Source organism: Netta rufina, assembly GCF_964035555.1.
Source record: "Netta rufina genome assembly, chromosome: 1".
Taxonomy (NCBI): Eukaryota; Metazoa; Chordata; class Aves; order Anseriformes; family Anatidae; genus Netta; species Netta rufina.
Genome location: NC_140123.1, coordinates 141,812,010 through 141,838,083, shown reverse-complemented (window position 1 = coordinate 141,838,083; position 26,074 = coordinate 141,812,010). Strand labels below are relative to the sequence as shown.

General features: G+C 48.5%; 2 protein-coding genes across 2 annotated transcripts; one reads left to right on the top strand and one right to left on the bottom strand.

Moving 5' to 3' along the window:
- Positions 1 to 286: 286 nt before the first annotated feature.
- On the top strand, positions 287 to 18,596 carry IL17RA (interleukin 17 receptor A; the record flags this gene model as incomplete). Its single annotated transcript, XM_084292922.1, has 13 exons — positions 287 to 406; positions 4,680 to 4,704; positions 6,879 to 7,025; positions 8,266 to 8,390; positions 9,505 to 9,631; positions 11,468 to 11,515; positions 11,607 to 11,764; positions 12,884 to 12,961; positions 13,402 to 13,477; positions 13,563 to 13,577; positions 14,471 to 14,572; positions 15,652 to 15,693; positions 16,245 to 18,596. The coding sequence occupies 13 exons, from the start codon at positions 287 to 289 to the stop codon at positions 17,753 to 17,755; spliced, it is 2,574 nt and encodes an 857-aa protein (XP_084149048.1). The 3' UTR covers positions 17,756 to 18,596.
- A 4,951-nt stretch (positions 18,597 to 23,547) lies between these two features.
- TMEM121B (transmembrane protein 121B) lies at positions 23,548 to 25,095 on the bottom strand (the record flags this gene model as incomplete). Its single annotated transcript, XM_084303589.1, has 1 exon — positions 23,548 to 25,095. The coding sequence occupies one exon, from the start codon at positions 25,093 to 25,095 to the stop codon at positions 23,548 to 23,550; it is 1,548 nt and encodes a 515-aa protein (XP_084159715.1).
- Between the last annotated feature and the right edge of the window lie 979 nt (positions 25,096 to 26,074).

The window sequence follows — 26,074 nt, the reverse complement described above, 5'->3', positions numbered from 1 at the left end:
GCCTCGGGCAGCCGCAGGCTGTGCTGTTGGACAGGAATGAGGCAAACCCAGTCCCTCTGTGCTGTGCTGTGCTGCCTCCTGCCAGAGCAGAGAGCTCCCGGCCCAGGTGCTCGGCCCGGGCTGCGTCGCGGAGCAGAAGGAGCAGAAGGGGCCGAGCTCCCCGCAGCCCCACGGAGCTCCCCGGCTCCGCCCCGCCGCCGCGGCCCCTCCTCAGGTGAGGGCCGGTCCCGCCCCGGCCCCGCGCCCAGGTCGGAGCCCGGAAGCCCCGAGGCCGCTCGGCGGGGCCATGGCGGCTGCGGGGCCGCTGCTGCTCCTCGGCCTCCTCCTCCCCCTCCTCCTCCCCGCCGCCGCCGCGCTGCGCCTGCTGCTGGGCGCCGCCGCGCCGCCCTTCAGCTGCTCCCAGCCGGTAAGCGCCGGGGGAACGACGGGCACCGGGGGCGAGGAGCCGGGACGGGACGGGACGGGACGGGACGGGAGGGGAGCCGGAGTGCCCGTGAGGAGTGCGAGCAAGGGGCTGAGCGCTGCCTGTGCCCTTAGGCAGAGGGAAGAGGCTGGGGTGCGGTGGCTGGGCAGCGTGCCGGGGAAGTGCCTGCCTGCCCGGGGAGCGCTGACCCACGGGGTGTCCTGTGCCTTCCCCCTCTCCCCTCCCAACCTGTGACACTCTCCTTCTGCAACCTTTTCCTGTCCGCGTTTCCTATCCTTTGTCTGCTCTGTCCGCTCGCCCAAAGTTTGGCCGCGTATTTACGCTGTTGTTTTTTTTTTTTACCCGACCTCCCCGCTGCTGCTTTCGCCCCTATTTAAAAACGCCTCGAGAAAGTGCCCCGCTCCTGCAGCTTGACTTCAGGCCGGCTGTTGTGAAATCACCGAGCGCAAGATCTTAGCGAAGGGGAAGGAGGATATTACAAAATTGCTTAGGCGTCTAACACAACAGTGGGTATCCCAAACGCCGCTCGTCACGCAGAGCCCGTCAGTCGCACGTCGTGGAGCTCCTGCGGGTCCCTGGTGCTTGGGCTTTGACGCTGAGAAACGAGTCGGCTCAGCAGCAAGCCCTCCAGCAGCCTCTGCGCAAGGACCAGCTGCAGGCACGCGTCGCAAGGAGCGTGATGGGCCCACGTTGCGACAGGCGGGAGCCGTTTCCCTTCCCTTTCCGACGGTTGCGCCGGGCCCCTCGGGGTGGCTGCAGTGGGACCGCTTCCTCCTGCCCCTGCTGCCTCGGGTAGGGCAGGGCGAGCAGCAGCGGTTTTCAAGCCAAGCCCTGATGTGGCAGAGGCTGTTTCGGAGCTGAGGAGTGAAAGTACTGTGTGGGTATCAGTAGACACCTGTAACCGTAACTAAAAGTAAAACGAAGTGTTCAGGTGTTCATTAGCAGGAGCTCATCTTCTTAAAATGCCAGCAAAGGACCTTAATGGGCCTTATTCACCACTGCGCCATCGAACCTGCCCGGCCGTAAGGCTGAATAACACAGCTGTGAACCCAGCTCTTTCCAGTAACTGTTACTTGGATGTGTCATCTCCAGGCAGGAGGGGCTGGGCTTTCTTGCTAGGCACAGGGAAGATCAACCCACACTCAAATACCCATCTGGTTGTTCACTGTGAAGTGTTTAATCATGGTGCTCAGCCACTGGGCTTAACCGCTTCCTGATGGGGCATGCCTCACGTCCCAGGGGGATGCTGTTTGTAACAGCCCTGCCAGCTTTAAGGGTTTGGCGAGGTGTGTGCCTGTTTTGGTCTTGGAAGTGATGGGTATTCGCTACAAGTCTGGAGAAGAATGGATGCAGTATCTTTCACGGAGATGAGTGGTGGTGATGCATGTGTGGAAGACTTTTCCTGGTCCGTTTCTGCAAACTTCCAAATATTTCTGGACATCTTGGTATAAAAAAAAGATTAGTGATCGAAGTTACCAAGACATGATAAAGAAAACCCTATTTATTTATTTTTTTGCAAAGAAACTTCAACTTCTGAGTTTGTTTTTTATTTTGCTGAGAGTTAGTACAAGAGAGCATTTTTCTCCATGGCTTCTAAACTAAACAACAACAAAGCAAACAAACAAAAAAGCCACAAACCATTACTGTAGAAGATGACTGTTTCCTAAAACAAACCATTTTTCAGTAAGTATTCATAAAACATGTTCACGTCCTATTGATCTCTGCTTCTTTGAACCGATGAATCCGGACAGGGAAACTTCAGTAAACGTCAAATCAGCCAAGCCTCAGGAGATATGCAGAGTGGCTCCTAGGTGAGAGGCAGATTTTGGGAAGCTGGAGCCCTTCCCATTCAGCAGTTGCTCTTTAAAGGAAAACTGGATGCCTGCCCAGCTTGCTTCAGTTTCTTGCTAGTTACCACAGCATCCTGCCGGGAAATCTCGGCCTCCAATTAATTTAATTGAATTGTTATGACATAGTGCTGTTAATCGGTTTCTCTTTTTTTTTTTTTTTCCACATTCGTATGATCTCTACGACATATGGTCTGTTCTTCTCTGCTGTCAAAAAGAAAAAAAAAGGCTTCAAAAAGTAAACAAAACAGTTGCTTAGCTTTCTGTGGAAACAGGACAAGAAACCGAGAAGAGCTGACTGTGCCTGTCCTTTTCTACCAGTGAGAGTTTCAGCCTCACAACCTTCTTGCTCTCGTATTTATGCCTATAGCTTGGCTTGTCGGGCCTGAAAGGCAATAAGAAAATAGTGAGAAGAGAACATCTCGCTTCAGGCCTCTCCTATAACAATGTGCCCAGCAAGCAGGCTGCATGACTGCGGGCTTTATTTTCAGCTTTTATGCAGAGCTCTGCATTTGTTGTTCCCTTTCTTCCCATCAGCAGCTCGCCCGTCTGCTGCGTGCGGCCTGGCACGCGTCTCGACTCTGTCAACGCTTCTGACTTGCTTCCACCTCTACGTGGGCGAGCAGAAAATCACCACTGCAACTTAATTTCTGTTGTATCATCTAAACTTGTTTGCTCAAGGAGGGAAACTAGGTTAATTGTTTCTGCTGACCACGGCTTTGTTAGTGCAGCCTGAATGAGCTAGTGCGTCAGATAGTGGGTCGGGCGGACCTTTACAAGGGAAAGCCAGCAATATTCCCCCCAGTGCAAATCTAGAGGTAACTGGCTTATTTTACTGCAAAACTGGCTTGTCTTTGTCTTCAGTTCCTTCCTGTTTTCTGGCTGCCATTCTCTGGAGTTACATTTTCTGGTGGAAAGCTTTGTCTGTGCTGTCACTTCATCATCTTCTGTTAGCTCAGCCTCCTTATGCCAACAGCGAGGACCTCCCGGCCGTATTAATTATTCTTCTGGGCATTTGGAGCCGTTGGGTCGCCCATGTGAGGCTTTGGGGATCGGGAAGGCAGTGGGCTAACAGCTGAACTGGTGCAAGCTGCCCTGTGGAGGGAGGATCCTTTCCCCCCTCTGGTGGCAATGTGGCCAGAAAGGAAAGAGTCTCACCTACGTGTATGCAGGGAACACCACTGCAAGCACCCCACCTGGAACAATACAGCTGGAGGGAGAGAGAATCCACTGGTGTGCTGTGCTGGTTCAGTATTCACACTGATAATGAAACAAAAAGCAGGAATTGCAACTGTTGCTCGGTTAATTGTCTCATCTGCTAACAAACAGAAACACCAGCACGCAGGTGAAAGCAAGTACTGCTGCCCTCCAGGCAAATAAAGCCTCATCATTTATATAAGGGCCCTATCGGGGTGCAGTTTACAATAACTGCTGATAACTGGAACAGCAGACGGACAAAATGATTGAATATTAATTGTCAGGTTTTAACAGCAATCGTTAAGTTGCAAACAAAAAGACATGGCTAGTAGCCCATTATTTTCATTGCCTGTTGTGGGCTCGCCCTGGATAGCCACTCAGCCCCACAGCTGCTCCCTGCAGCGGGGTGGGGGAGAGTCGGAGGGGTACAGCAAGAAAAATCCCGAGCTGAGATAAAGACAGATTAACTGGTGAATCAAAGCAAGCAAAGCAAAATAAGGACTTTGTTCACAAGTTCTCTGTCCCCGGCAGGCAGATGTTCGTCCCTTGCCAGGAAAGCACGGCCTCGTCACGTGTGACAGCTGCTGGGGAAGGCAGAGGCTGCGACTCTTAATTTGTGTTAAATATACATATAACCTGTGTTTTTCAGTGCTACAGGATATAAATGCTCGATGGAGGATTTCTCCGCAATGTGGGGAGTAATTGTAAGAGTACGGTTCGGACCAGCCTGCTACCTGATATTCAAACTACCAGTTTAGCGGTGGCTGCTGTGACGTTTTGAGCATGACAAAACCAGCTAAGCTCCCCCTGTGTTTCTCACAGGTCTACAACAAGCACACAGACACGCTCTGCTCTAGGCTACACTGCAGCTCCTCCACCCAGCACAGGGCACGGTTGCAGGGCTCTCTGTGCTCCTTGTCCCAAGGCTCCCAGCCCAGCGGTGAGGCTGGGGGGTCCCAGGAGAAGCTGGGGGGCTCTGCGTGGGAGTTGCTGACTCCTGGGGAGCAGGGGGAGTTGGCTGGTTGGATGGCACGCTTGTTTTATAAGCACCAGGACCTTAATGCCACATCTGCCAGCTTTTGCTCAAGGTTGGAGAGGGAGCCTTGCCATTAAATTGTTTCTGCCACCAAACAGAAGCAAATCGCTGTCAACCCAGTTTCTTTTCTATCAGTTCATTAACAATATTCCTGTTTGTTTCTTTTCCCCAACAGGATTTAAACTGCCTCGTAGAAAATAGTAAGTTACGGTTTTTTCTTTATTGATGTCTTCTTATCAGATCATGCTTTTTTCTGTCTTTCACCTGGGTTCATGCAGCAAGCTCTTTCTACTGAAGTTGGGGAGATGTAAAGCGACTCTGTTGCTGTTGTGCAACAGCACTGCTGTCATGCCAGGCTTTGGGAGTTTTCAGTTTGATCCTTGATCAGCTCCAGTTAAAAGAAGAATAGGAAGTTAGGTCTCCTTTCCAGGGTATGGTTGGGGTGTGTGGGAAGCATACAACCTTACTCATTTAGTTTGTATTTAAAAGAAGGACGGTCAATTTGTAAAGAAATGGTACTTTTAAGACAAATTTGTCGGTATGTGTTCATTACCAACTACTACGTGTATGGTAGTACTTGATGGAAAATTAATGTATGAACTTGAAAGAAGAAGGGGCGTAAAGGGGTGCAGCAGAGAGCAAGGAGTAAATCATCAGGCGTGAAGCACAGTGCATTGGGAAAGGAAAGGAGGTATTGTAGGTCCTCCTGAACACAGGTGTGAGCGGTCATAGCAGGCATAAGGGGTCAAGTCTTACCAATAACACAGACCTGATACACTTCACTGTAACTTTTTGTTAATGCTAAAAAAAAAAAAAAAGCCTGTTCAGCATTCCTCTGTTTGGTACGTGGAGGCATCTGGGGGTGTGGCAGAACTCCTTAGTGTGCAGGTGTTGGCATACATATTTCTGGAGCCGTGCTTGGCATGCCAAACCAAGGAGTTGACTGCTGAAAATAACCAGATTTTAATGTTTTAGGCAGGAGAGAGGTTGGGTGGGATCGGGTTGGGTCATATTTCCCATTGGCAGCCAGATGCAGGAATACAGCTTGGCAGCAGAGCTAAGCCCAGCTGCAGCTCCACCATTAAAATGCTGCCTTATTAGAGGATTTAGTTTGAATTCTGCCTCTTCGCTCATATTGTGTTTTTCTCCTGTAGGGAAAAGATTTGTTAGTACTTAACATACTTCTCTGTAAGGTACTTCAATTCTACCAGGTTTTCTCCAGATCTTAGGTAAAATGAGCGTGTGAGGATTTCCGTAGCCTAAAGCCAGGCTGTCAGGAGCAGGTTTAGTGTTTGTGTGGATGCACCAAACAGCTGAAGAATTACATACTGAGCTCTGCAAAGCCTCTGTAATCATTTCACCTCTTATCCTTTTTCGTTTTTGATATATTCCGAGATGACACTTGCCTGTTGGTGTGATTCATAGATGACGCGGCACAGCTCATGCTCAGTAGCTCTTCTGCTGGTCTTTCAGCAGTGCTGTTATAAATAAATCTTGTTATAAATTCTTGTTAGGTAGATGTGGCCTACCCAACGTGTGCTCAGATGTGCACCAAAAAGTGTTTTGTCTGAATGGTCCTGTACACCAAAGGACACAGATACTGTTTTTATTGGCAGTTCTGCCCCTCTCCCCAGCCTGACAGTTATCAGATATGCTATTATTAGGTATTTTCTATTTATTTCTGGATTTATTTTTTTATCTTTTTTAGAAAAATGCATACCATTGGGCCTACGCTCGCCCCCACAGAGCTATTTAAGACATCCCAACAGTAATGGTTTCCCACTTGCAACTCCTCCTTGGTTTGTCAGCCTGGTTCTTGTGCTCCGCTGATACTCAGCAGAGCTATTTTTAATGTGCTCTGGTAATAAGTCAAATGTCTGACAAAAGCCTAAGTAGATCACGTCTGTCTAATGCCTGTCATACCTGATTGCATTTTCTGATGAGATTACAGGACCTGCTTTCCCTAGTGCTGTACAGACGGACATAAATCATTTTTTCTGTCCAGCGGGCTCATTAGTTTAGGCGAGGTGTAACGAGCAGTCACTGGAAGGTTCTAAAAGTTAATTACACTGTTTTAAAAACTGCCTGGGCATCTGACATTATCACTGGAAGGCTTGAAATTAGCACTGGTCTTCTAACACAGACGTGTTTTAGCAACAAGATAGTGACTTGCTGCAGGAGACACTGAGTTCAGAACATTACAGGTAATTTATAAAGTATTTGCATGCTGAAAACTGCTTTTTTTGAGCAGTGAAGCAGTCTGTCATGCAGATTTACCCTCTGTGTTGCCCTCACCAAAAGGGCAGACAATAACTGCAGTTAAGCAGGCTTCCCTCTGCCCTGCTCTGAATAACAGCTTTCGCTTGCTGGGCAGGTACCTGCATAGAGAGAAGCTGGCTGCAGAATCAGACCTGGACACCTTCTGCCCCCAGCAGTCTTCACGTCTCCTCTGAAGTTTTCCGTCAGACAGATGGAGAGCTGCTCCCCGTGCTTCGGATAGAGTGGAAGGTGGCCACCGATGGTAAGAGGTGGTTGTGGGATGTGGAGCAGAGCAATGAGGTGCAGTCTGGTAAGGAGAACTGTGATATGAAAACTTTCACTGGCCTAGTTGTGGAAGGACAGCTTTGAAACTTGGGTGTTTGGCTGCTTTGCTTTGTTTTGGTTTCGTTTAAGGAGTGGTTTTGTTTTTGGTTGTGTTTTGTGTTTTTTTTTGAAGACTGAATCTGAGCTTTGAGTATGCTGGGTATTCAAGAATTGAAAATGTTCCCATGCATGTGGGATAGTGACATTTAAAATGGGAAGGGCTGATAAAAACGAAATGAAGAACAGCATGTACATTTCCCACAGTAGTAAGGGGGAAAAAGGAGGTTTGCAGTGCAAGCTGTGCCCTTTCAAGGCAATAATAGTGACTGCGGCATTCTCATGCAGTTGAATTACATCTACGAACTGAACAAATTACAATTAATTTGAGAGCATGCATATAGTAGTTTATGTGCTGTTAACCCAGTGTAAGTGCCTCCCATTTAGGGCAATCCAGTCCTTGTAACTTAAATTTCCTGTACGTGTGTGTGTCTTGGTAAAGGACTAATTGTCTTATTGGAGGCTTAACAAGTACCAGTTGGTCAAGTTTCCTTACTCTCCAAATAAATTTGATTTTGTTTCTGGTGTTGTGCTTGTGTGCACTCATTCACAATTTTTTCACTGATTCAAGACAGGGTTAAGCACATTTGTTTCCTGCTTCTGCAGGACCTGTGTCTGAGGGTGGTATAGAGTTGTTATCTCAGTGCAGCTGTAGTAGCATAGAAGCAGGAATGACTCAGGTAAGACTGTCATTTGAAGTAGCCATGGTTCTGGATTTTCTCATTGTTTTACTTGGTACAAACAATCCCAACATTTGCTCTGGTGCCAAAACTGTGTGAAGCAGTACTGAGAGGCAGAGCTAAACAGGGCACCAAACCCGTGAACTGCCGGAGCGTCTGGAAGATGCAGTTGCCTTCTGCTCTGCCCCTTTGTTTGCAGGGCTGGAGCTCTTGCTGTGCAGGACAACCTGCAGTGGTGTTAGGCACCAGCAGTGGTGTCAGTCTGCCCTGCACACTCGCTGTTTTCATGGCCAGTTATCTCTGTATTGCGGTTCCCAGCACTTCAAAAGGAGTCAGACCGTGACAAGAGCAAGCACGGCGGTGATTTCTGGGGGGGCTGCAACCTGTACCTGTGCAGCTGACAGGAAAAGGAAAACTTCTCTCTCTGCCCTGTGCCTGCAGCTAGCATCCGGTACCTCCGAGGGGCAGAGCTGGCTGTGATGCAAGTGAGCAGCAACCAACAGGTCTGCGCCCAGTTTGAGTTTCAGAACAAATTGCCGCTTCAGGTCCGTCCGGACGGAGGCCGGGTGAGTGCCAAGGACCCCAAACTACTTATTCTAGTCCAGGGGTTTGGTTCCGCTTTCCCCATTTTATAGCGAGGCTACCTTTTGCTTTTTCCATTACGTACAGGCTGGTTAGTCAGAGGAGCTGACGTAACGATCGGGATATTGACCCTGAGACCTGGTTTCATTTTTAGTTTGGTTTATGCTTGCATGTAACAATGTACAATGCCTGCTTACCTTGGTTTCTCTTTCACTTTTACCATTCTCAGGATTTAAGTATTGTTCCTCTCGGTGCCTAGCATGTGTCACTGTTCTAGGTGCTGCTTAAAGCAAACAACTGTGGCAGTTTTTGCGTTGTGCTTAATCATCATGACACTTAACAGCCTCTGTAACTTGGTCTTTCATTTTACCAACCTCTCTCTCACATACTCTCTTGCTGTGGAATAAAGTGCCAACCTGGTCCTTCCAGTCTATGCTCTCTTTTGGGAGCTCATCAGGAAAGAGCTGAGCATCCACAGCTCCTCTTATGAACAAGAGGAATTTGGAGCTGGGTCTTTAGCACCCAGAAGTGGATGAAGGTTGGCTTACCCACTGGAGCCATTGCCTCTCCCAGAATTTGCACAGCATTGCTGGTACATGGGAAAACGATTTAACAATAAATTTAACAATATATATCTCTGGAAAGGCCAAGTACAGAATGATGCACATGCAGGTGCAATTCTAAATGCTTAGCGCTTGCACAGCACAGCAAGATTTATACAGGACTAAACTTTCAGTCTCAAGGCTGCATATTCTAGCCTAATCTCCTTACGTAAATTCAGAATGTAGTTCAGTGGGAACTGCACAAAGTTATTTGGCATGAGACCTTGTATCAGCTCAGGGATCCCAAGAGATAGCTGTTTGCTTTTTTTTTTTTTCCTTTTCTCCTCCTCATTCCAAACACAAGAATTGGAGACAGACCAGAGGACTGGTACATTTAATGAATGAGTTCCTTTTTTTTTTCCTTACAATCAAGCTTTAGAAAAAAGATCATATAAGATGAGGCAACACAATGGGACCGTACCCCTCAACTGATAATTTCAGTGCCTTGATAGCACAGCAGTCTCAAATTATGTCCTCGAATGTGTTTTGTTTTCAGTGGAATTTCACTTTTAACCGTTTTGAGGTGGAACCTGGCCAAACTTATCAAGTGACTGTCTACCACCTGCCCAAATTGAGCGTAGATGGAGACTACAATTGCAAGTCCACGTCTCTCACAATGCCTGGTAAGTGAAGCTCTAGTTTCCCCAGGCCTTGAGCTCAGGGCTTTGTTTGATAGTTTATGGACCTTTTTTTTTCCAGACCAAGCCCGTGAACTGTGAGCAAGTTGGTGATAAGGTGATTATGTTATAAGAACTTGTCCTTTCTGAATACTGCTATTTTGAATGTCTATGGTGTTAATATTTTACAATACTCCTTTGTTTTATATCCAAAGTGTATATATCATTTTGGGCTACAAGTCACAGTCCCTTTTTTTTTCTGGGATCCTGTGTCCAGCAGTTTGTCAAATCTCTACTTGGAATAAGGTGCACGTGGAGGGACAATACTGTGAAGAAAAGACACTTTGATTCTGTTTGACAGTAGTTCCTGCATGGAAGATACTGCTATAAAAATGTGTTAAGCTCTATAAAAAGCTAGACAAAGCCATGGACTTGGGGCTCTGAGTTGAGGCATTGCATTTGTAGCTCATTAAGGATTCTGCTACAGCTATTTCTAAACAGAAAGTGATAAGTAAACCTGAAAACCAGTGCAACTGTCACGTTGAAGGGCTCACTGAAGATGGGTTACATCTGAATTTTGTTACTGAAAAGGTACAAAGATATTTCAGCTACATGAGTAGGGCTGTAGACTAGTCTCTCGTGCTCTCTGCAGACTATCATTGCTGCTTGTGTTTAATTTTAAATCTTTCATACTTGCCCCTTTTTGTGGAAACTGGAACTACAGACCAAAATGTCCAAATCAGAACAAGTTAAATTTGGCTCCTAATACCAAATTTTAGGCATGTGAATTTTGATTTCTAAGACACAATTGGGCATGACTTTCTGAGAAACTTGGTGGAGCTGACTGCCTGACCCTTTCTTGTGTATATGAAAATTTTCTTATAACTAAAGATCGTTTTCCCTGAAGATGCTGAGCATCTGCAGTGCCCTCTGGCTGCACTGACTACTTTATCAATACATTCAATATACAGCTTTAAAAATGTTTCATAATTTTCTTCTTGCTTATAGTTGACAACATGACTTAATTATAAAATGGCAGTGTATGTCGTGTGTTTTCAGCCATCCTACATTTTATCATACATGGTCATACTGAGCTTTCTGGTTTTGTCCCGTGCTGCTCCCCAGAAACCTAATGCATTGTGTCAAGGTCAGCAGCGGCAGGAAGCTTTGCTGGCTAGAGCTTACCTGTGAATTACAGGGGCATGAACTTGAAAGTTGGAAACTAAGATCTGTAATGTTTTCTTTCAACTGTTGAAGCAAGACATTGCAGGGAGTTCTTTCTTTTCCTTTGTGTCCAAATCAAATCCCACATTGCTAAGTGTTGAATGTGTGACTCCAGATTTGAATCTGAAAAAGGTCCCAAAGAGCAGGGCCAATCTGCTAAATTAAGCTCAGAGAACTGTAAATGTGGAAAACTATTTTGGGACCAAGAAAGACTCCAACTTCATAGTTTTCCTGAGGCAGAATGCTTTTTAGAGGAAACTATGGCTGCAGCGCTCAGGGTCCAGAGCTCAGTATGAAGTTTTCATTCCACTGTGACTTTCTCTGTACAAGTCTTCTATCAGCAGGGCTTGTCAAATATTACTGTCTTAATAACTACTGTATGTTTTTAGACTTTTCTTATTAATATCTCTTTTCAGGAAAAAAAAAATCAGTGAAGGGACTAGTTTATACATTGGAAACTGATACTATTCTGCTGTAGAATTTTTCTGTTGCTTTGAAACAAAGGTCTACTCATCAAGGAAGACTCAGTTAGGTGTCTGGCTTCTGATAAGAAAATAGGTGTTTTTCCTAAATGGCAGTACAATGTTTCTGACTGGTGACTGGTGGTCTGTCTTGCAGACTGCAATGACTCTCTGATGAAAAGAACCACCCCGTGTATAAAGACAGGTAAGAATTTGTCTGAGTCATGTAGTCATGAATGCCCTGCTGAAATACTTCTGACAGTTAAGAAACATGGGAATATCTGCACCACTTCCAGGCAGCCTGTGGGAGCCCAGGATCCAAGCTAAAAGTCTAGATGATGTGACTCTGCTTGTGAGCTTTAACCCGTGGACGGAGTCAACGCGATACCAAATTCATGTGACCAGTTTCCTGAATGAGAAGAAATGTAAAATGATCACGCGTGAAGTCACAGAGGTGATTACCTTATAAATTATATCAGTTATATCTTCCGTGGTAATTTAAACATTTCCGTAAGAGTTGCTAAACAAGGAGTTGAAGCCAAGGTCTACTGAATGCACTTGAACTGCAATATTCAAGGTGTTCTTCTCTGATTATTATCTTGCCTTTGGAAAAGGGAAATTTCTTTCAATTTGGTGGATAAAAGACCTTTGAGAGCCTCTTTTTGATATGTTTTCTAATGCATGGAGCAGTCTGTAAGCAGTGAGGTTGGATGAAGAATGAGCGCTTGTAACAGGTGCTTCACTTAAACTGACAATCAATTCCTGCAGGTTTTACAGCCTGTGTTGCTGAGAAGTTCCAAGTAGATGCGGTTTTCTGACATAAAAGTCCCTTTTCAAGCATCTGAGGGAGGAGAGATACTGAATATTTGTTATGAGTCCCCACCCTTCCTTGGGGGAGGGCAAATAAAATGGCATGCAGCTTGCTTAATCTTGCCATTCCTTCCATACTTGAGCTTTCATATTCCATGTACTGATAGGCTTTGTTATTATTGACACAAGCAGGTACTGCTGTGTGCACATTTCCCTGGCAGAGAGTAATATACCTCATTTTTGAGTATCTCTACTAAGAACTGTAAAGAATATATTTACATCATCATTTTATTATTTTGCTATTTTTCAGGTAACAAGGACAAGTTGTCCTCTGTTCAAGTGTCCAGAGGCATCAGTGTTGATGGCTTTTTTAATTAAACACATGAGGAATTTTTTTAATCGTACATTTACACATTTAAAAACTTAAGACGTTAACATTAAGAAACTGTAAGCTTAACATATTTGAAGTTACGCAGGGTATAAACTTAATTATGTTTCCTCTTACCTGTGCAGCCTTAGCCTGCTCTCTCACTTGCATAACCGTATCAGTCGTATGTGACACCTGCAGTGATGGTGGCCAGACCATTTATCTGTTTCATTTTTGTGGGTCTATTGTTGCCTTTTTTTCTAAATACAAAAAAAAGGAAAGAAAGAAATTTATGCTTCTTTGTTACACTCCATATTCTCATCTCAACTTCTTTTCTTTTCCTGCTTTCATTCCATTTTCTTCTTCCATCTGTTAACTCACATCTGATTTCTGCAGGGTGAACTACACTCACAAGCGAATGTCACAATCAAAATGGAGAAGAACTTAAGAGCTTGCTGCAAGTACGAAGTACAGGTAGGGTCTTACTGTTGTCCCTATGTCCCTCCTTCCTCAGCAGGGCAGTGTTCAGTTTAGGAATGTTACGGTTTTGCCCAGTGATTTGTTCTGAGATTTGGAGGTTAGCCATTGTCTACATCGGAAAAATAATAATTATAACAGAAATATATATATTTTTTAAATATATATATAAATGTCTTCTCTGTAGACAGTGGCTTTTCTTAGCACACGGTTGCCAAGTCGGGGAATGGCAGGTGTGCCACCCCAGGAGCTCACTGCCTTGTTAATGTATAGTGAATAACGTAAGTATTCCTGATTAATCTTGTTTTTGAAGTGGAAATGGGAATTCTGTGTACCTGTGCTAAAACACAGGGATTGAAGAGGCAAGGGGAAAGTCAAGTTATAACAGAATTGCTTTTAAGAATAGCTTCTGTATTCTGAATTTATTTTGACTGCAGATTCAGCCATTCTTTGCAAACTGTGGCACAGACTGCCTGAGACACTCTACTTTCATCCCATGTTCACCAACTCCAAGTGAGTACTCCTTTTCTCTAAATTAGATTCTAATTGTTTTACAGATGAGAGCTGAATTTTTAATGAAACTCTCATCTTTTTGCAGGTACAGACCCATCAGGTAAGAAGCTCCTCCAGTACCCTGAAACTTCTCTTGCTTCTCTTTTACTGTCATATAGAGTAACAACTGATCCTCCCTGACCCAATGAGCAGGAAATGTCCCTTTGTACCACTGAGTTCAGAATGAATTGTATTAGAGTTACTTCACCATGCTTGAAGGCAAGTATTTGTATGCAGCATGAATTTTTTTATGCAGCATGAATCTTAGAGAGCAATTTTTTTCAGAGATACTTCACTTGCATAAAATTCTTTGAGAAACACTTTTGACAAGAAGAGTCTTAATTTGAAACACTATCTGTCACTTTGCTTAGTGTTAAGAATTTTGCATAATATAAAGCAGCTCTTGGAGAGAATAGCTTGCATATATTCATTTTTATGAATGTCAAGATAAATCATGTGCATAATGATTTAACATCTTTTTTTTTTTGCTGCACCAAGACCTGTAAGGTGCTGGTTTTGCTAGAGAAGTAAAAAGGAAAAAACACCGGAGTTTGAAAAAATGCTTCACCTAAAATGATAAAAATAAATAAATAAATAAATAATAAAAAAAAAAATTTTTGAAGATATATTACGTGAAACAGGCAGGACATGGGCAGCATGCCTGTCAAAGCCGGATAAGCACTGATTGCTGTGTACAAAGGAAGGTTATTGGTCTGTGTTTTCAATGTGTTGCACATACAGTTCTTTGTGGAGCAAGTCTGTGGTGCAGAGCATCATTGTGAAAACAGGATGTCATACCGCCTGCGGTATGTTGTAAGGGTGAAGTACTGGATCACCCATCGTTTTGGGCAAAGCCACAGTCCTTCTCCCTTGGCCCCTGCTGTTCAAGAAGCTTCCTGAGTGAAATTCATTATTTGTATAAAGCAATGTCTGAGTGCTCTTTTTGTACCACAGATGATATGATTATATGGCTCTACTGGTGTATCACTGGGATCTGTGTATTACTGGTGGGATCAGTCATAGCAGGTGTCATTTGTATGACCAAAAAGCGAGCAGGTAAGACTCATACCACCTAGAAACAAAAGACTCAGTGCTAAAAATATTTTTCCTACTTCTGTAATTACTCCTCTTACTCTTTTCTTCCTTGCCATTCTGATGTACTGCCGCTAAAATAATGCCTATGTAAACTGTTTATTCTGTTCTACATCGTGGAACTTGTAGCAGCCTAATACCATCCACCTAGTTAAGTAAAGCTGCCAGTGAATTATGCTGTCTGATGTTCCGTTTTCATAAAGCTTAAGAGCTCATAAGGGGAAAAATAAACTCCATCGTTCAACCCTTTGTTTCCTGCAGATTGCTACAGATCTCCTCTCCATTTATTTTTCTTCTGCATTTTGTAAGAGTTTTGCAAGCCAGAAGCTTCCTGTTTGTCCAGAACATGGTCTTTCCCCTGTCCCCCAAAGTCTGCAAAATTCATTTTCATACTGTTTTGAGTTTAAGTAATGTTTTTCAGTGGATGTGGAAGAAGAATAGGACACAAAGATGTGCTTTGTGCAGGCTGGAAAACTGAGTGATTAAGAACTAACTCCTAGCCTTTTTTGCTGTATCTATGGGACAGTTATTGTAGGGAAACTGTGCAACTCGCAACTGCGCTTTTACCTGAGAGGAGAAATTGGAAATATTTTGGAAAAATTCTTAGTATAAAATTTAACTGTAACATTTAGCTTGGGACATTTTAGTCACCTCTTTAGAGAAGCCTCTTAAGAAAAAACTCTCTTAAAAAAAAAAAAAAAAAGAAAAAAAACAGTTTTCTCTTTAACAAGAAGTAGAAGAATGTTTGGGGGTTCTGTACTTTTTGATAGGCTGTTCAGATCTGAGGAAGATGGAGAAAACGGGTTGTGTGTGCATTCCTTCTCCTCTCCAACGGAAAATGTAGTGAAGTAAAATTGGCTGTAGGAGAGTCTTTGTTCATTTAGTATACTTCTTATTAGGCTTCTCCCTCCCCATGTCTTCTTTATCCCCATGCTGTTGAAGAGTTTGGGTTTTGAAAGTAGCCGTTGGAAGGGGTTGTCACATGAAGGGGCTAATTTTATTTCTTGTTTTCAGAACTGACAGTGACTTTCTCTCTCTTCCAGCACACCAACAAGGGAAATGCAGCCATAATGATTTGCAAACTGGTAAGATGTCCTGCTTGTGTGCCATCACACACATAATATATTCTGGAAGTCTTGGGTAGTTGTCTAAAAAGGGGTTCTCCTGTGCTCAGTAGCATTGGACAGAGGATATGGAAGTTGGAATGCTGTCTTTGGCAGACTGGAGATAATTATTTTGTAAAGTGGTGGGTTTTTTTGACAGATCTAAGGCTGTACTGGCAAAAGAACCCTTGATAATCATTTAAGCAATAGGAAGAGGAGATTGTTTTGGGGTTCACTCAGCTCTCCAGCAGGGAACGTATGTTTTCAAGCCTGTTGAAGACAATGTGTTTTACTTTTGTGTGGTGAAATTCCATGAACCACCCAAGCATTATTATAAATCATAGCTCCACTGTCTGGGCTTTAATACAAAACTTCCGCGGTAAGGTGTTGCCTGCATATGTTACTAAAATAGCTTCAAAACTGGGAGTTGCTAGAACCTTTTGTTAATATCCTCCTGTGCGGATTGCCACTGGTTTGCATCATTACAATTTCAAGAATGTGGCTGGGATTGATATTTTTCTGTCTCTCACCAGTACCGTCTACCGACCTTCCTCTGCCACCCTTAAAGCCCCGAAAGGTTTGGATTGTGTACTCCGCCGATCACCTGCTGTACGTGGATGTGGTGCTGAAGTTTGCCGAGTTCCTGATGACTGTCTGTGGCACTGCTGTCGCCTTAGACCTGCTAGAAGATCATCAGATCTCAGAGTTGGGGCCATTACCCTGGCTTACTCGGCAGAAGAAGGAAATGGAAGACCTGTCTTCAAAGATCATCATCTTATGCTCACGAGGCACCCAGGCCAAATGGCAGGCCATGCTTGGGAGCGTGCCTGTTTGTCTCAAGCAAGATCAGCAAAAGCCAATGGGAGATCTGTTCACCCCTGCCTTGAATTTGATCTTGCCCGATTTCAAGAAGCCAGCCTGTTTTGGAATGTATATAGTCTGCTATTTCGATGGGATAAGTAGCGAGAAGGATATACCTGATCTGTTCAACGTCACATCCAGGTACCAACTGATGGACAAGTTTGAGGATGTTTATTTTCGGATTCAGGACTTGGAGAAGTTCGAACCTGGGCGCATCCATCGAATCCAGGAAATCACAGCTGAAAACTACATTGATACCCCTAGTGGGAGGAAATTGAAAGAAGCAGTACAAAAATTCAGGAGCTGGCAGATGGAGCACCCAAACTGGTTTGAGGCTGAAAGCATCTGCCTGGATAATGAAGAAGAGTTGCAGTCCCTGAGCAGAGAGAGCCAGGTGGATTCATTGCTAAGCGAACCAGGTGGGATTGTGAAACAGCAGCTGCACCTCCGGGAGCCTGACCCTAACTGCTGTTATGTCGTCAACCTCCACATGAACGAAGGCGAGAGCATGGGCTGTAAACTACAGCCTCAGCTTAATCTGTGTGGAGATCCAGCTTCTCAGATGATGGTCATTCCTACAGACGAGGCCCCTCAAGTTCAGGTAGTGGAGCCTGTCCCTTCCATGGAAGATAAAAATATACTTGGTCATCATGTGCTGAGTAACGAGGACTGCATGGAAGGAGTTCCTCTTCTGGAGGCAAGTTTTCCGATGAGGAATAACGTCATCCTCCATGATGACTGTGAAGTTCCAACAGAAGATGACCAGAGTCATGCAAAGCTTTCAGGTGATCTGAGGCACCATCTGAATGGGCTCATGTACTCTTTTTATCAGCAGAACGTCATTCCTTCAGATCCATCTTTCTGCCAAGAGGAGGCTGACAAGCAGCACCAGTTGGTCTTCGATGACCAGTGCAAAGACCAAAGACAGTCAGTCCAGTCAGACCAGGGCTACATCTCTAGATGTTCTCCTTTGCCTCCCGATGACCTTGTGGAGGAGGAGGACGAGGAGGAGGAAGAGGAAGATCAGGAAAACCAGGTGGCCTTTCATGAACTCTCTTCAGAGGTCTTGAACAGTCTAAAGAGCCTCCAGCAGCAGCTTTTTTTCCAGGACATTCAGCGGAGCTCTGATTGGGGGTATCCAGCTGAGCTGATAGACATGAGCCAGTCTTCAGAGGGCTGTTAGGCTCTATCTGGGATCTGCTCTGTTTGAAATACACAGATGGAAGGTAGCACACACAATGCTGAAACTGCATTTCCAGCACCATTCTTGTCCTGGTGTTGCAACGGACTTGGTGGTGGGCTCTTCCTGTCTGCTGCCAGGAGACAGGATGGCCTGGCGGGTGGGCAACAATCGCTGCTTCTAACCTCTGTATGGAGAGAGGCATCAGATACTAGCCATCACTGGGAAAGAAGAGGCAGTTTACATGGAGAAATGTGTTGTATTGAATCCTCACTGACTGACTACAGAAAAATTATCGTGGTTCGTCCACTTGTGCCTTCAGAACTCCCTACAACTGTGCGGGTTTTATTGTACTTGGACGGAAATCAAGGCCAGGAGTTGGAGAGTAGATTTTCATAGGACGGCAAACTTTGCAATGCCAACTTAATACATATTTTAAATATTTTGTTGTAAATACTGTGTTAAAGATCTGTGCCTTAAATTTCAGCTAGATTGGGGCTGTCTCTAAAGAATCACAGAATGCTTTAGGTTGGAAGGGACCTCTGGAGGTCTTCTGGGTGGGTCCAACACCTCTGCTCAAGCAGGGCAACCTAGTGCAGGTTGCACAGGTCTATGTTGAGACAGATTTTGAATATCTCCAAGGAGAGAGACTCTACAGTCTCTGGGCAACCTGTGCCAGTGCTCAGTCACCTGCACAATAAAGAAGTGTTTCCTGGTGTTCAGAAGGAACCTCCTGTTTCCGTGTGTGCCCACTATCTCTTGTCCTGTCACTGGGCACCAATCAAAAGAGCCTGGCTCTGTCCTCTCTGTACCCTTCTTTCAGGTATTTATGTATATTGATAAGATCCCCCCCCCCAAGCCTTCTCCAGGCTGAGCAGTCCCAACTCTCTGCCTTTCATCATAAGGGAGATGCTATGGGCCCTTGACCATCTTTGTGGCACTTCATTGGACTCTCCAATATGTCCACATCTCTCCTGTACTGAGGAAACCAGCACTGGATAAGTGCTCAAAAGTGCTGAGTAGAGGGAAGCTTGACCTGTTGGCAAGGCTTTGCCTAATGTAGCCCAGGATGCCATTAGCCTTCTTTGCAGCAAGGGCACGTTGCTGGCTCATGTCCAGTCGGTGCCCACCAGGACCCCCAGGCCCTTTTCTGCCAAGCTGCTTTCCAGCTGGGCAGCCCCCAGCACGTCCTGGTGCCTGGGGCTGTTCCTCCCCAGGGGCAGGGCTCTGCGCTTCTCCTCGTGGGACTCGATGAGCTCCTGTCAGCCCACTTCTCCAGCCTGTTGAGGTCCCTCTGGGTGACAACAAAACATTCTGGTGTATCAGGCACTCCTCACAGTTCTGTGTCATCTGTAAACTTGCCAAGGGTAAGCTTTGCCTTATCTTCCAGATCATTAATGAAAATTTTAAACAGGACTGCAGCCAGTATTGTCCTGTGGGATACTAGGATAGGGGAATGTGTACCTTGAGCAGATACTGTTTGAGAGTGGAGATTATTACTAGGTTGGCAGTGGCTGAGCAAAAACGAGTGAGATGTTCCTTGTATGGTTATAGACTCAAGCACAGGTGTTTCAGGCTAACCATTGTAAAAACTTCTTAATAATAGACTAAGAGGTTGATCTTCCTGGAGCAGTGACGGTAATGTCCGATCTTTCAAAAAGATTGGGCTGGATGTACTAAAAAGAGTTGTACCCTGCAAGTAATTGCACGTGGCCCCTGTAGCATAGACTGTGCTAGTCAAGGCTGGCATTTACCTTACTTGTTACCACAGTTTCTGCAGTCCAGCCTGCTGGATAACGGTTTGAACACAAAGCCTTTCTGCTCTGCGTTCAGACAAGCTTGTCATCTTGTCTTTCTATGTTTACTTGTCAAATCTTGTGAGCTTTCTTTTATTTCAGCTTTTTAAAAGTCTGATCTCAGAAAATAATTCGCTCTTTTGACTTGCAACCAATATTGTATTATGCATATTTTGTAATTGTATTTGTTTATAACTTGTGTTTTGTTTCTTAAATTAAAACAAGAATACTTTTTGATATATTTACTCAACTACTCTCATGTCCTCAATTCTACCTAATTCCTTAGGTTAGCGTTTCGTCTAGAAATTTGAGACAAACCTGAGGCAGAACCAGAACTGAACAAGCTGACAAACACCAAACCATGCCTGCAAGGCGCTTACGAATACAGCTGGAGACCTTCTTGTGGGAGGGGAGTGCGTGTCCCTGCAAAATGGGTGGTACAGAAGTGGAATGCTTGTAATTTCTGTGCAGGGCTGGTCAGCGAGGCAGGGCTGTTAAGAGAGCTGGCTTTCTCTGCAGCTAAATGCCTAAAAACAGAGAGAGGGGCAGCCTCTGCACACATCCAAACTTCAGACTCGCTGCCACCATCATTTCCTGCCTGCATGAGACCTAATCCAGCAGGAGCTCACCAAGTGGTAACCGTGAACTCAGTGTTTCTCCAGTGGGAACCCATTTCTCAGATTATGTGAATAATTGTCATCTTGCTGATCCCAGTTCTTGAAATTTCTTTTATTTTACAGCAATTAGCATTTAAATATGATTTTTTTTTTTTCCCATGAGCCCTTTTCAAGTGGTATTCACTTCTGTAAATCATTTAAGTAGGAAGCTCAGAAGTGTCATCTGGATTTTTTTTTGCCTTTGTCATTCCCTTCTCATGTAGTTCCCTCGATGTTGCAGCTTTTAGGATTCAGTTTCACTTGCAAGAAGTTTGTTAGACGGAAAAATCCAGACGTTATTTTAGCAATCCAATGTGAGGAAAGCAAGTAACTCTAATGCATCTGTTGGTCCCTGAACATAAAATTGAAAAGCTCAGCAAGACTCAAAGGAGGGAATAAAAGCGCAAAATCAGTCACAAGTTTCTAATTTTATTTTAACAATCTTGCTTTTTAAAAAATACAAGTTTTGATTAATGCCAGGGGATGCCAAATGTGCACTGGCCACAGGCTTCATCTTTCATTTCATTTTTTCCTTCTGGGAGTAGCCGTCTCTTTTGCCAGGATAGCAAACAGCAACAAAATGCTGAAGAGCTGAGCTCTGCTACAGGCCTAATAACAGGACTCCAAGGGCCGTGTGTCTTTGTGTGGCACAACCTTAGCAAAGTGTTACTGACCTGGAGCAGTAGTTAAGGTTGGGCAGAACCTACAGCAGGTGTGCAAGGTGCGTTGGGTGAGGTATTGCTTGCACTTGGATGGTACCGCTCTGCGTTTCTTCTACAGATGGATCTGTTTTGTGGCAGAAGGGTGTGAATGGAAGTGAGAGCTCAACTACCAAAGGGAAGGGAATTCAGAAGGTGGAGCAGGCTTATAAACAGGACGTTGCAGAGCTTTAAATGTTTCCCTGGAGTAAGTAATTGAAGTAGCAGCAGCACTACCCTTTTAATTGCGGGGGGGGGCTTCGGTACAGCAAGCTGCTACAAGAGCTTTATGCTTTCCAAACAACACATTTACTAATGAGCTAGAAACCATGGGGCTATAGAGAACTACGTCTACAGAGGAATTTGGCACAACAGAAGCATCATTTTGTAGTGTCATCTGTCCCAGGCAATTTTTGTATCTGGGGACAAATTTGAACTCTAATTTCAATGTAGTCAAAGGTCTGAAGATGCCATGGCTATGTAAGTTTCTGATACACCATTTTCTCAATAATGTTTTAAATTAAAAAAAAAAAAAAAGGCACTCGCTCTTGAAACGGCAGCTTGTGTGCTATAAAGGGGCACGAAGTAAGACTTGTAATTCTGCTGGGATTCTTCTGGTGTCTCAGCTACGCTTATGCTTCAGTGTATGAGGGATGTTGCACTCACTTCTGGTGCTATCACAAACCACACCATCAGAGCAGCAAAACATAGCTGGGGCTGAATAGCTTTTTTTGTTTCACCTTATTTTGGGCACGTATTTTTATCATCATTCAGCTGTTTGACTGAAGCAGGGAGTGCTCCTAGGTGCAGGCATCAGCTTGTTCTCTCTTGACTAGGACTGTGGCTCTGAGGTTTTGGTACCTGCCTAACACCGAGAAAGGAAAGTGTGAGGAAACTCGTATCTGTACAGACATAACAGACCTGTGACTACACCCCCCTCGGCCAGGAAATTAGCATCCCCTAGACACGGCTCACATCACATAGGAAAAATTTACAGTACTCAGTTTTACAATCACAGTCACTCACAGCACCAAGATTGTCCAGACAAAAAGAAGTTACAGAAGAGATGGCCACTGGCCAAAATTCACACAACTGCCCACCCAAGGGCTCAGGTTAAAAATAAAGCACTGGTGGGAAAGTGAAGCCCAGTCTCTGCCGGCTCTCCGTGTGGCAGGGGGAGAGCAGTGAGCCGCCCCTCCTGGGTGCGGCTCTGAGCAGGACAGCGCCGTCGCCCCATCTTGTCCAGCCCCCAGGGCTGGGGGAAGAGCCCTGTGGCAGCCACGGTTGTGCCCGTGGGAGCTGGGAGTTGGGAAGGCTGTAAACAGGTGGTGGTGGTGGTGGTCCTGCTCCAGGGAAGGGGGTGGGATGGGGGCTCTCTCCTGCTGAAGCCGGAGCACAGAGCTCCGGGCGGGGCCTGCTGTGGGCCCTGCGCAGGAGCTGGTGGTGCTCGTGGTCCCCTTGCCACCAGGACAGCTTGAAAAAAAAGGCTCTGGACAGGAAACTGTGCTGTATTTCGATGCAAGCAGCCTTGCCCGGATAACAAAATAAAAGCCTGTGAGGGGCAAAGTCCTTCCTCCAAGCGTGGCCTCTGGGCTCCTGCTTCCACGCAGGACTTCAGGAGCCAGGCGGAAGAGCAGGCCTTCACCCGCACCAAACATCCATGGAGCTTAAAACCAAAGATAACTGTGTTTCTACGAGAGGTTGCCTACGATTAACTGTCCTCCCCCCCCATGGCCATGCACACGGAGGACAGGATGCTGGTGCGGGGGCTTTCGCCAAGGCTCGTGAGCCCCTCAGAGACTCCCGTAGCGCTTTGCTCTCCGTGCTGCGAGGTGCATCGAGCGCAGGGCTACCCCCAGCAGCACCTGGCCCCTGGTTTCAGAGCAGGGCGGCCTCTAGGCTCAGCGTGCACTCAGATGTGGGAAGAGGGGGTAGAGAAAATCTTCCCAGCCTTCCCGGCCTACGTGGAATGAAGCCCTACGCTCTGCATAAAAGAAAACTGACACTGATCCCGTAAACATGCATATTCACAGAGAAATGAGAGCCCCAGCAAGTGGGTGCTGCTGTCTGAAATAAGCAGTAGGCTGCAGTAAAACCCTGTTCTCACCAGAAAGAAATGTCTCGGGGGTAGTGAAATGGGGTGTGAGCCCCTGGACCTGGTCCGTAGCATGAGAAGTCAACGTAAGACGTGACAGGTTGGAGCACAGAGGTAGACTTTTCGGCTAGGAGGAAGGGGCTCCTAGGCTTGAAACGAGCAGGTTGCTTCCAGAGGCTCCCCGGCTGCTGCTGCTGCTCCCCGACCCCCTCGGGCTCCGCAGGGAAGCAGAGGTGGCAGCGTTGGGAGACCTGCTGCAAACAGGGCGCGCTTCTCTCACCCTGCACGCACCCCGAAGATGCGAGGCTGTCGTTCAGGCCCCGCTTGCATCCCATCACCGCAGTCAGCAGGAGTTCCCAGACAAGGGGGAAAATACCCACTGGTCCCTGCCGCTGAGGGGAGGAAAGGGAAACCGGACCCTGATGGTCACGCAGTGCCCCGGTGTCTTGGCAGGGGAAAGGGTGGGCTCCTCCGAGCGTCGCGGAGGGGCAGGAGGCCTGGAAGAAGCCTGGCGGTGCGGGGCGGTAGCGTTGTTGGCAGCGGTGGGGTCTCAGCCCTGGGCGGTGACCGCCAAGGCGTTGACGTACCCGTGGGGACCCACGTCGGCGTCCGACAGCCCGTGGGCCAGCGGGGCGGCGGCGGCGGGGGGCATGGCGGGGGCCCCGTACTTGGCGGGCGTTGGGGCGGCGGCGGGGCGCAGGAGGCAGCAGGTCTCCAGCGCCTCGAGGCCGCGGCAGGCGAGGAAGAAGAGGTTCTTGAGCATGAAGAGGGAGAGCGGCTGCTGGTAGCGCAGGAGCAGGAGGCAGCGCAGGGCCAGCAGCGGGGCGTCCAGCAGCCCGGCGGGCAGCAGCAGGTGCAGGGCCAGGCGGGCGGCTCCGGGCGGCCGGGCGGCGCTGAGCTCGTAGAGCCACAGCACCGGCGAGGCCAGGCAGAGGAAATAGACGGCGATGAGGAGGTAGCGCAGCGGGGCGGGCAGCGGCGCCGGGCGGCCGGGCTGCAGCACCAGCTCGAGCAGCGAGAAGCTGTCGAGGAGGTCGAGGCAGGTGGCGAGGAAGGCGGCGGCGGCGCGGTGCTGCGGCGGAGGCTGCGGGGGCAGCAGCAGCTGCCCGGAGCCCTCGGTGCCGATGGCCCGCAGCAGGCAGTAGAGCAGCGGGGCGGAGAGCGCCAGGGTGATGCGGAAGCCGGTGGTGCCCAGCGGCAGGCGCAGCTCGATCAGCTCCAGGATGGAGGTGCCCAGGATCAGCGCCGCCTTGGGCGTGAAGGCGATGGAGTAGATGAGCCAGGCCAGGTGCGCGTAGGCGAAGTCGCCGCCGCGGGGGGGGCCTCCGGCCCCGCGCCCCCCGGCCCCGCGGCCGCCGGGGGGGCCGTGCAGCAGCAGCGGGTGCGGCGGCGGCGGCCCGGGGGGGGGCGGCGGCGGGGGCCGCTCCCGGCGGCGGGCCCGGCTGTTGCGGCAGAAGAAGATGCCCCAGCCGGCCGCCAGCACCAGGTCGGTGGCGATCCAGCTGCACCAGTACAGGTCGGTGACGGCGATCAGGTAGAGGTCCAGCAGCGCGCCCTGCCCCAGCAGCAGCACCAGGGACAGCGCCTGGAAGCCCCAGCGCCGCCCGCCCCCTGCCCCGCCGGGCCCCAGCAGCGCCCCCGCCGCTGCCCCGCCGCCCCCCGCCCCGCCGCCCGCCGCCGCCGCCCCGTACAGCTCCGCCGCCGTCATGCCCGGGCTGCCGCTGCTGCTGCCGCTGCTGCCGCTGCTGCCGCCGCTGCTGCTGCTGCTGCTGCTGCTGGAGAGCGGCGAGGCGGCGGCGGGCGGCGGGGCGGCGGGCGGCGGCACCAGGGGCTTGCTGATGCTGATGCTGTCCTCCTCCTCCTCTTCCTCCTCCTCCTCCTCCTCCTCGCCGGGGCTGCTGCGGGGGCTGCGGGGGCGGCGGGCCCGCGCCGAGCCCGAGCTCGACCCCGAGCCCCGCCGGCTGCCGCCGCTGCTGGAGCCCCCCGGGAAGAGGGGCTGCCGGTCGGCGGCGTGCGGCGGCGGCGGCGGCGGCGGCGGCGGCTGGAAGGAGCCCGAGGAGGAGGAGACCGAGCGCTGGTTGGAGGCAGCGCGGTGCATGGTCCGAGCCGGCCCCCGAGCCGGCGCGCCGGGACCGACGGCCGAGCCCGCGGCCCCCGGCCCGCCCCCGGCCCGCCCCCGGCACCGGCACCGGCCCCGGCGGCGGCGGCGGCGGCACGGAGAGCCCGGGAGGCGGCGGGGGGGGCCGGGGGCGGCGCCGAGCCGCAACCGCAGCGGCAGCGGCAGCGGCAGCCGGAGCGGGCGTCTCCGCTGGCGGCGGGGGTGGGCTGGGGATGGGGCTGGGGGGGGCGAGGGGAGAGCGGCTGTGCGCAGGGGGGGCGGCAGGGGAGGGGAGGAGTGCGAAGAGGAGGGGGGAGGCTCCCCCTCCCCGCCTGGTCTCGGGGTGCCTGCCCCAAGACCCCCGCGGAGCCGCCCGGGAGGGCCGCACGCCACAGCCCCCCGAAAATTGGAGGCGCTGGGTGCTCGCTTTCAGTCTGCCGTGAGTAATTGAGCTTCAAAGTAAGTGGCTTTTACCGCACGGATTTCCTGACTTCAAGCCAAGCCAAGTACTGAGGGCTCTGCCCAGCTTGCCTTGATGGGGCAGTTGCCTTAAATTGATGTGAATAGCCCTCAAGTTCCTACTTTATTGAAAGCACCTCTCGGGGCCTTGACTGAACCGCTAGCAGTGTCCTCGAAAACAGCTAGGTTGGTGGGGCTGCCACAGCACCAGCACTGATGGCTCAGCACACCACATCCCACCGTGGCCTGGTGCTCAGCACCACCAGCCCCTCGGTCCTCCCCATGCCATCACCTGTCAGCCCTGCGAAGCTTCCTGAATAAGCTCTACCCACAAATGTTGTATTAACTAGGATTTCTGACAAAGAGCTGAAGTGGCTTGACTTTTGCAGGTGAATGCTAATCAACACATGGGGCTGAGCAAGACCCCAGTGCTCAGTACTGGGAAAGGGCAGCCAGGACAGAAGTGACAGACATCTAAAATGCTCTGGTGCAGGCTCCCTGGGGAGATCTGCCCCAGCAA